An 11,454-nucleotide genomic window follows, 5' to 3' on the forward strand; every position below is an offset into this window, starting at 1 on the left:
AAATAAATTATATTTTCGATTTCGGAACAAAGTCAGATTTTTTTAAATAATCTTTAAACTATAAAAACGTAAACTTTAGTCCTCCAATTATCTAAATCAGTTTAATATTGCCCTTAGGTGCGATTTTGGTGATTCTTTTTTACTGAAATCTGATGTGGTAAAATTCGATGTCTATGTGGAGTATCTTTGCTTGTATGGCTAAGCCACATCATTTTTTTCTTCGTTATTTTAATCCATATCTTCTTCTTCTTCTCTAAACACTAAAATCTCTAATATTTCTTCTTCTTCAAATCTTTATCTTCTTCCCTAAATTTTCATCTTCCATCTCTCTTTTCTCATTCCCAAAATCTCAACGGAAAGAACTGAGCAAAGAAACTGATGCCGGCTTGGCAGGAGGCATTGGGAGCAGACGATGAGAGATGAATGAAGGAGAAGAACCGAGCAAAGGAGGATGGGGCCATGGAGGGAAAGATATTTTTTTTTCTTTTTTCATTGGAATTTTGGGGATGAGAAAAAGAGAAATGGAAGATGAAAGATTTGAAAAAGGATGGATAGGAGAGTTTAGTGAGATGGAGTAGTGAGAAATAAAGAAAAATGGTTTAGAGAGAGGAGGAGAATGGGGCTGGCCATAGAGGGAAGGGGTTCCTTCTTTCTTTTAACCTTCTATTGAGATTTTGGGAATGAGAAAAAGAGAAATAGGAGATGAGGATTTGGGAAAGAAGATGAACGAGATTTTGGGAATGAGAAAAGAGAGATGGGAGATGAGAGATTTGAGGAAGTAGATGAAATTTGGAGAAGAAGATAGAGATTTGCAAAGATGAGACATTAGACATTTTGGTATTTGGGAAAGAAGAAGATGACATAGCTTAAAATAAATAAGAAGAATATGATGTGGCTTAGTTATGCAAGAAAAAGATATTCCATATAGGCATCGGGTTTTGCCACATCGGATTTTGGTAAGAAAAACCATTGAAATTGATCCTGAGGCCAACATTAAATCGATTCAAATAGTTGGAGACTAAAGTTTAGGATTTTATAGTTCATGAATTATTTAAGAAAATCTGACTTAGTTCAGAGATCAAGAATATAATTACCTTAATTTTTTTCTCAATTTACTTAAAAGTGTGTATTGAGTTAATACTAGACGTGTATGAAAGAAAATTACAATATATATCTAGAAGCGATGAGTATATACGACCTAGCTGTATGTTATGTATTAATCACACTATGTTTTAGAAAGTATATATCGATTTGTGTAAAGGCTTGTATTAGGATGTAAGATGACAATTTTACTGTACATATTATTTGACCATATAATGCATATTGATGAATATCATTTTTTTGAAACTTGTGTACCAGCTAATTTATATATATATATATATATGTTAAGATGCTAGATTACTATTTTGTTAAGTATATATTATATGGCCGTATAGTGCGTATTAACAAATATCATGTTTTGGAAACAATAAATTGATTTATTTGAAGATGTATATAGAGATATTGGCTGACTATTTTATTATGTTTGTATCTATTATGTATTGATATATACTATATTTTGAACATCCTCCTAGAAAAAGAATTTATAGGACAAAAAGACTAGGATAGAGAAGGAGGGAGAATATGGATAAATAATCTCTCTTAATGCATATGATTTTTTTTAATTTTTAAATCACAAGAATGACATGCGTAGGTAAAAAAAACTTTCAATCTAATTTAATTTTTAGATTTTTGATAATTATTATAAAAATATGACAAAATAGAAAGTTCATTCCATACAATGTTATGTCGCATGCACCTAAAAAATTTTTGTTAGCAATTTCAGGCATTATCGATTCCTTGCGCTAGCGGATGGAAGAGAAAATCTTTGTGCATTGCGTGTGGTATAATAAAATTAACATAGAGTGCACCGCCCAATTTTATTGGAGCACGTAGCATATTTAATGATAGGACAGATATTTAATGCCGTTCAACTTTTTTTTTTTTCAATTTTCAGTGATGAAAATATCCTTCCCTCCATAGAAAAAAAAAAAAATTATTTTTTGATGCTTGTATGCTTTCTGTGAATATATTATGATATTTAAATAATATATATGACTTTCTGTATTTTTATAACATCCTGAACAATATATATGGTTTTCTGATGTCATGTATGACTTTCTATGAATATACATAACATCCTGAATAATATATACGACTTTCCAATACATTATATGCTTTCTATAAGTATTTATGATATACTGAACAATATATATAACTTCTTGTGAATATATATGATATCTTGAACAATATATATGGCTTCTTAATGCCTTATATATTTCTTATGAGTATATATGACATCCGAAATAATATATGACTTCCTATGAATATATATGATATCTTGAATAATATATATGATTCGTGTGAATATATATGATATCCTGAACAACATATATGACTTCATGTATCTTTATATATCTTGTTGTTATTATAACCAATATAAAGTCATATAAAGCATTAGGAAGTCATATATACTGTTCAGAATATCATATATATTGACAGAAAGTCATATAAGACATTAAAAATTATATATATTGTTCAAAATATCATATATATTCACAAGAAAGCAAATAGGTATTAGAAAGTCATATATATTATTCAGAATGTCATATATATTCATAAGAAGTTATGTATATTGCTCAGGATGTCATATATACTTACAAGAAGTCATATAAAGTATTAGGAAGTCATATATATTGTTCAGGATGTCATAAAGACATAAAAAATTATGTATATTATTCAAGATATTATTATATATTTATAAGAAGTCATATAAGATATCAAAAATAATAATATTATTTTTTTTATTCTAGAGAAGAAAAAATATTTTTTTCATTGAAAATTAAGAAAAAATTGAACAATATTAGATGTTTATCTTATTATTAAATATGTTATGTGCTCTAATGTAATTAGATGATGTGCTCTATATTAATTTTATTATACCATATGTCGTGCATAAAAAATTATTCATGGACGGAACAGGGCTAAATACAGTTTCGACGAGACTGTATGCACGTTTCGAATGCTATGATCGATTTGCCGTCCATATCCCCCACATCAACAGAATCCACCGTTAAAACATTATCTCGCATATAGACATCTATGCCCACGCCCTCACAAAGCGGGTCCGTATAGAGCGAGAAAACGTGGCAGTGGTAATTTTGACATTACAATTAAGTTCCAGGGGCATTTGTTTCCTGTAAACCATATATAAGTTTCTGTCCTACTTTCCATTCCAATTCTTTCCTCCGCTGAAAACTCCGAGCGGAAGAAGACGAGACCAGGAAACCGTAGAAAAAGGGACTAAAATTTGCCGTGAAAAACCCTAATTTCGCCCTATAATTCCCCTCCCTCGGCTGATGCGGAGGCGATGGGGGCGCTGGTCTCCTGCTTCTCTGCCGCGGAGGAGACCAAACGGCCACGGGCTCCCCGCCGGCGCTCGGCCGTGAACGTCCCGCCCGCGGCGGCCGGGGGGATCGGGTCCAGCGAGTGGTGGAGCAAGGGGCGGGTGGGAAGGAAGGAGCGGGCCGAGGAGGCCCTGATCCACGAGCAGGCCCTGGCGGCGGCGGCGGCGCTGCTCGCCCAGCAGAACGGCGGAGCCCTGCCCTTCGACCGGTCGTCTTCGCTGCGGTACCCGAGCCACGGGCAGAAGAAGCCGGCGCTGCCGAGGAGCTCGAGCTCGCGTGCAAGGTCGCTCACCGATCCGGTCGTCCAGCCCCAACAGCTCGTCCATCAGGTGAGCTGAATGCGTTGCCCCCAATTCTCTATTCTTCTTATCATCAGATGATAAATTTTGATTTTTTTTTGTCGAAAAGTTTTGTTTTTGTTAGTCTTGAATTCTAATTGAAGTAAAAATATGATTTTGTTGTACCTTTGAAGCATTATTATAATTAAGAAAAAAAGAGAGATTTTCTTTTTTCTTTTTTCTGGTCTGCTGCATTTTATTACTGTCTTTTGAACTAAATTCTACGATTTCGAACCTTTTTTTTTTTTTTTTTTTTAACTTAGGCGTTTTTTTTTTGTTTATTTTCCCGGGGATCGGGCTGATTATTACCGCATACCTTAGCTTACCTCTGTTTGAAAAGGCATTTTAAATGATAAAATTTGGAATATCCTTTTTTTAATTTTTCATAACCGGTATTGGCCGGCAGAAGAGTTCATATTTTGGGAAAGGTAGGGAGGCAGCTTGCAGAAATGTCGTGGAGTATAATATGCATGGAAAATGACCTTCGGGCAAGTAGGTTAGTCTTATGCGTATTTTCTTGCCACATGCTACTTAGCATGGACTTTTTCTATTTTTATGAAGACTGCATTATTGCATTAGAATTTAGAAGACAGCCCATTTAGCTAATGCAGAGAATCTCGTGCATTATATTTTCTGTATTTTAGCTAATTGATTGATAGATTCATTCTTGTTGGTTTTTTAATTGCTGATCAATAGTCAAAAAGTGATATCATTGAACCTGATATTTTGACCCAATTACGTAGCCATGTTTTGTTAGAGATGCAACTGTCTGGTGATATGCTCGTCAGGATCAATTCTAGACTGCTGATGCCTCTTTCGAAGTCTGTTAGTTATTTGTTAATGTTTGTAACAAAACAATCTTACTTTTGTCATAGTTTCCATTGGCTCCAATGTCTTTCTCACTTTCTTTAGAAAACTGGGAATTCTCATTATTTTTAGTCTCAAATGCTCTATTGTAAAACGTGAGGGTATTCTTGTCACTCTCTTTTTCAGGTGCAGTAGTTTTGTTGCCTTTTTATTTTTTCAGAGTAATTTTACTACTTAGATCACTCGAGAAGAATAGAATGCGAGTAAATTCTACTACTGTTTTATCATTTGATTTTAAAAGATAAAGTATTAATATTAGGGTGGCATATGCTTTTTAGTTTGGAGAGACCTTTCCTTTTATTTTTTATTTTTCTAAGTATTGGATTTCCATTCAATGTTTGGTTGCAAGCCTTATCACATTTCTACATGGCTTTCATTAATTTTTACTGTTAAAGGAGGCCGACACCCTGCTAATGTATACTCACTGATTTTACACTAATTTCTTTACTTCAATGAAGTGGAGGGTCCATTCAGGCTGAAGGCTTTCAGTTGGTCTTTTTTATTTTATTTTAGAAGCTTTCATTCTTCTCTCTTGATTTTGCAGCAGTGAGAATAAATCCATTACGTATCTATGTCACTGTTCATACAACCATTTCATGGTACTCTTTTGCTACTTTTTATGTAAACATGCTTTAATTCTGTTTTATTTACTTCCGCTTGCTTTTAAACCATGTTTTTGCATCTATTTGATATGTTTGATTTTTTCGGGGATCTCTTACTTATTGTGGACATCTTATCTTGTGGTCATTTAAGCTACTTGTATGAGCAGCGCCACATTCACTGTTTATTTTGTGTGCTCAAAATTATTGAAGTCATATGATCTTTTGTTCACCTGAACAGCTTGTTGTTGATGGACAAACACATGTTCACTGTAGCATTAAATATCCATAAGAATATAGATCAATCATGCAGAGTAAGTTTTTATTGTTCACCATCTGAAATGGCCTTCTTTTTCTCCATTTAGTATGTTAGATGTAGCTGTTCACTATACTTGGCCCAGAAGGATCTTTCTCTACTGCTTGGGCTTCCTGCCTCATCCTTCTCTAATAGATTTTCATGAGGATAATTGATCGGGTCTTATAATGTTATCATTCATGATGCTTGACAATAGAAATCTTTTCATGGGTGGTTAGTCCTTGTCCTTCTTCATGATAAGCCCCTGAGGCACCTTTTTCTCTAACCTATTGATAATATGGACATTGTCCCTACTTTTTATTTGAGAGAAAAGGAGGTGAGCTGATCCCATCTAAACAGCCTCATGAATCACCACCTCTACCACTGAAAAGAAATAAGGCACCAGAATGTCATATGATAAAGTAAAGATGTAATGAATTATTCATAAATTTTCCTCTCTTTAATCTTCAACTTTCTTATCTTGACTTCCAAAGAACTTATTGATCTTCTTATGAAGCAGGATCTGAAGATTGACAATTTGGAGACCAACCATTTTGTTCTTGTTCATGGAGGTGGTTTTGGTGCTTGGTGCTGGTACAAAACTATAGCTCTTTTGGAAGACAGTGGATTTAAAGTCAATGCTGTAGATCTCACAGGTTCTGGAATCCATTCTTTTGATACAAACAAAATCACAAGTCTCCCTGAATATGTACGGCCACTTACTAGTTTCCTTGAAACTCTTGGCGATGGAGAGAAGGTTTGTTCATCTCATTTTCATACAATATCTTGCATTTCTATGGTCTATATCATAAGATATGATGGGTTTAGAATGCTTTAGTTAACAAAGAAATCACTTAATTGGTATAGTGACATTGGATGCTGCTTCTAAATGACACTGCATTGACTATTCTCTGAAGAGGGCAATTTTTATGACAACAAAATATATAAAACCATCCTAAATAACTGTGATATCAGCTGGCTATGGTCATGCCTGCAGATGACATTCATAAGGTGCAGACAAAATATTGACTGCATATTGTTTAAATTATATCTCTAAGGTCAATATTGAATGCTTGGTTGAACAACTGCAGTATTCTTTCCTGTCCTTTTTTTTATAAAAAAAAAAATAATAAATCCTTGTGCTGTTCTATCTTTAATGCAACAAAGTTGTTTCATAGACAAAGGCATGAATGCATGTATGATTTACCATCCTCGTGGAGGACTTGGACCTAACCTATTATTCTGAGGAGTTGGTGTTTCATCATTGAACAGCCATGAGAAACATGCACATTTGGTGTGTATAATTATATTATCAATTGGAATAAGTTATGAAACATTGCTGTCAGGAAAGTAAGAAATAGGTGCCTGCATATATATCATATATTTCTCTAACTTTTATCATTTCCAGGAAAGGTAATTATTCTGATAGACCATAACATTGCCCACAGCAAATATTGAGATGTTCTGAAGGAGGCTTTCATTAATGCATTTTGAGATCTACTTTTGTTATGGAGAGAATGTTTTTCTGTAAAGCAAGCTATTTAGCATTTGATATATATGTCCATATAAAATCAGCTAGTCCTTGGTTCGTTTAACCCTAGATTCATAGGTTTGTAAATAAATTGTGTATTCACAGTACTACAATTAACAAATTGTTTTGCATCTTAACCTTTAGAAAAGGCTTTCTCCTATCAATATGTGGTCAGATTTGTAGATCAAGGTGCAAAATTGATCACATTACTGTGACCAAGTTCAACTTAGAGTTAACTCTCTGAATTGGCAACAGATGTTAGGAAAACCTAGTAATTCTATGTTGGGGGTGCCTTATATGGTCCCCCACTAAACTTGGAAAGATTCTAGACAAAGAGGAAAAAAAGTCATGTTGAAAATGACTCTTAGAATCCGCTAATTGCATTCAAGGATGACTCTTCTGTTATGATATGTTGTGCCGCTTGGTAATCATAGCAGTTGTGCTGTCATTTGATGTTACTTTTTGGAACTTCACTAATTTCACATTGACATTAATCAAAAGATTATTTCTTAATATTTTATTTTCTTATCCTTGTTCATATATAACTGCTGCTGTGAAAATTATGTGAACCTTGTGGCTTTAAGAGGTGGAGAAATTATACCAGCCTTCTAACTACTGGAATTCAGGACTTATTTTGATTTTATAATGTCTTGTTTCCTTTTCTTCATCGAACACTGCTAATGTTGTGAAATCATGCAGACATTATGGTCTAAAGAGATGTTAAACATTGCTAGCAAAGTCATCCCAGTCATCCAATTCTGGAATTTAAAACCACCAGTTGGGATAGAGTTGATTGCATAATATGTTGTTTTGATTTGGTCATGATTAGTTTTGCCTACAATGCTGGTTCTAATTCTTATTTGAAGCATGAGATGTCGGGAAAGGATGCACAAAGAAAGTCCTTTCCAAAAACTTTATATGAATGAGCCTAGATAAACTTTATAAAAGATGATGCAAGGACGTTACATATTCTCATGAAATGCCTTGTAAGATGTTGCTGCATTCCTAGATTTGTACTAGTGAAATCATTGTTAGATATATTCCCTGTGAATGCTGATTTGAAAGTTATTTTTGGGTTTACATTCTGCAGGTGATTTTGGTGGGACATGATTTTGGTGGTGCTAGCATATCCTATGCTATGGAAATGTTTCCTTCTAAGATTGCTAAAGCTGTTTTCCTTTGTGCTGCCATGCTCACAAGTGGGCAGAGTACTCTTGATATGTTCTCACAACAGGTTTCCATCCATCCTTGTAATATTTCCTGGACACAAATTCAGTAAAATGAAAACATCTCCTAAAACTAGTCCTTGGAAAAATGGATGGGTATTTGGAGTTCTGCTTCTAAATTTTGCCCAGAGAATGATAAGTGCAGATGACAATTTTGCTCCAGGGGCTTTGGTATAGAATTTCAAAGGCATCCATGGAATCATAGTGCATTAGTACCCAAATTAAAAAAAAATAAAATTTGGAAGATTGATTCTAATTTAGAGTTTTGTTGGATTGCATTATTCCAGGCTTAAATCATGATCCAAGCAATCACTCAATTTGTTCTCTAACTTAAGAGTATTTGTCCTGTGGACTCTTGTGGTGTTTGTTTTTCTTTCTGAAGTCATTTAATTCAACGTCTAACTGTAGTTGCTGCTATAGGCAATACAAATGATCTAATGCGGCAGGCTCAAATTTTTGTGTATGGAAATGGAAATGACCGCCCGCCGACAGCTATCGATCTGGACAAGTCATCATTGAAAGAATTGCTGTTTAACCAAAGCCCTGCCAAGGTATGTGGTAATGTTGTTTGTGTGAGGCTGTGAGCAGTACAGAAAATTTCAATCTTGTTAGAGTTACTTTGATCGGAGGAATTCTTCCATTGACTTCTTTCAATGCTCTTTTGCTTTCTTGAAGGATGTTGCCTTAGCTTTAGTTTCTATGAGGACAATTCCATTTGCTCCAGTGCTGGAGAAACTCTCACTCACAGACGAGAACTATGGCTCAGTAAGGAGATTCTACATAGAGACCCCTGAGGACAATGCCATACCCCTTTCTCTCCAGCAAAGCATGTGTGGCGCCACTCCCCCAGAAAGGGTTTTCAGGCTAAAGGGCTCCGATCATTCCCCATTCTTCTCGAAGCCACAAGCCTTGAACAAACTCTTGGTTGAGATATCAAAGATTGGCTCGCCTCAGGTCCAGTGAGCTACTTTGATCCAACAGTCTTACATGCAAAAGGCATGGTTTGTATGTAAAATTAAACGTACTTCTGTTTACCTGATAAATTCTTGATATTCATACAAAAGATTGCGACATCAATATGTCTGAAAATATGGCAACTGAGTTTCTAGAATGGTGGTTGTTGGTGCCTGCTGACACCTAGCAATATAGATTCTTTTAGCCATTCATCACATCTTGTTTCTTCCCTGTATTTGATGTACTCACAGGTATGTGTTTGTTTCTGTGATTCTAGAATGATCAATTTTTGGCTTGTTGAGTAAACTGCTGTTTATGATGTCATGATGTTTTTGTCATGGCATATATAGGTTAGAAGAGAATTCTGAAGTATGCCCATATAAAGTACGAAGGCCTGTATAATCAAATCATTGAAGAACCAAACAATGAAAAGAGAGGATAAATGATTTATGAACTGTTGGAACTTGGAAATCATCACATGGTAATGTTGGTGTGTGTTCATATCTTCAGGTTCATTAGAGAATTTGAGTAGGGAGAGGGAAAACAAGTTCACTGTTAGTGTAAAATATCTGCAATGGAGAATTTGAGTAGAGGTCTTTCTTGTGCACCTAGAAAAATTCTAGTATTCATATAGTGGGGAAGAATTATCAGACTCCTGTTCTTTTGATGCTGGTCCAGATTCTGAGAGTTGAGAATCAAATTTTAGCATGAAAATGGTTCATCATATCTATGGCGACTCACTTTTGATCGGTAATAAACAAACCCCACTTGCGCCTCCATGTCCTTCAACAGCTCAAAACAATCAATTGAAAGGAAAAAAAAAAAGAAAAGATTGCCAATATTTTTGATCAGAAAGCATGATAGATCCGTCTCCAAAATTGTCAATCTACATGTCGCCTTCTTTTCTTCACTTCTTAACTGTGCAATTTTTTATTCACTAACCTCCATCACATTTAAATATAGTCATCTCCGTGTGCAAGTAGTTTTGATATCTGGCACCCAATAATATAATAATTTTAAGAGTCCTAATGTCCTATACATGATTGTACCACTAAAATTCTTGTATTTAGTTAACATAATTATGCTCTAATTAAGATCTTAATGGCCATAAACTATAGTCAAAAGTTAACATGGCCTCGCTGGAAAGTGAGTGCATCACCAACCTCACAATTTTTAGCATTCAAAGCATCCTCCAGTTGGTGGCACCCAACTAATGTTCCAATTCGCTTTCTTCCATGCATTGTGGGGCATTCTTCGGAGTTACGGTTATCACGTTCCCATCTATCATCCATCACATGATGCGATTTTTACCATTTGCAACCTTACTTCTAATTAAACTTAGTCTTGTCGTAGATTAGGAAATTAATATATCATTTAGTATGCAAGTATACGGCAGCTTCCTCGAGTCCATTGATTCTATTAACCTAATTATTGGGAACCATGAACCCAACGGTCAAGATCGATAGAGCTGAAAATTTGAGGTCTTTAGAACGTCACATCAGACCTATCAAGACAATTTTGACCGTCCATTTGATGTTCCCGACGCGAACATAGAAGATAGTACACGGTTTTTTGGCTCGTACGACGGCGTCCCATTGGACGGCTTAGATCGCTGATGGACATGCCAACCGACGAACAGCTACACAACGGCGGTCCCCGCGCACGGCCACATGCAACGCCCTCTTTGCCCAGGAATATCCCATCCACGACCGCATAAAACTCTACGCATGGTCATGATCCAGCAATTGACCAAATGGGGTGGAACCTCCTCTTTTTATTTATTCATTCACTCATGAGTTTGTATTTTCATATATTTAGATAGTATTTGTTGTTTATTCCATGATTAAAGACTCTGAAGTGATAAGGCTTGCTTAATATTTTCATAAAACTAATAAAATTATGTGTCACACACATCAACATCATATTAGTCTTTCATACCTGCACGACATTGATGTTGTACTCAGTTGGTATTCAAAAATAATACAAATTTTTATTAATTATATCATTTTTATCTAATTTTTTTATAATAATATAAAAATTTATTTATTATAATATATATATAATGATTGATAATAAAAATTTATTTTATTAAAAATATATATTTTGAATTTCAACTGACAAGAGATTTGATTAATAAATTTAATTAAAAAAAATTTCAGTTGTATAATTTGAAAGCTTTCACTATTATTCACATATGT

The 11,454-nt window shown here is 34.7% G+C and overlaps 1 protein-coding gene across 1 annotated transcript; it reads left to right on the forward strand.

Annotated features, from left to right (window-relative positions):
• The first annotated feature begins 3,280 nt into the window (after nt 1-3,280).
• On the forward strand, nt 3,281-9,468 carry LOC105056080 (putative methylesterase 11, chloroplastic). Its single transcript, XM_073247775.1, has 5 exons — nt 3,281-3,775; nt 6,066-6,302; nt 8,167-8,326; nt 8,723-8,853; nt 8,978-9,468. Exons 1-5 carry the CDS (start codon nt 3,410-3,412, stop codon nt 9,263-9,265), a joined length of 1,182 nt encoding a protein of 393 aa, XP_073103876.1. The 5' UTR covers nt 3,281-3,409; the 3' UTR covers nt 9,266-9,468.
• Nucleotides 9,469-11,454: the final 1,986 nt, after the last annotated feature.

Source organism: Elaeis guineensis, chromosome 13 (assembly GCF_000442705.2).
Source record: "Elaeis guineensis isolate ETL-2024a chromosome 13, EG11, whole genome shotgun sequence".
NCBI classification, from domain to species: domain Eukaryota; kingdom Viridiplantae; phylum Streptophyta; class Magnoliopsida; order Arecales; family Arecaceae; genus Elaeis; species Elaeis guineensis.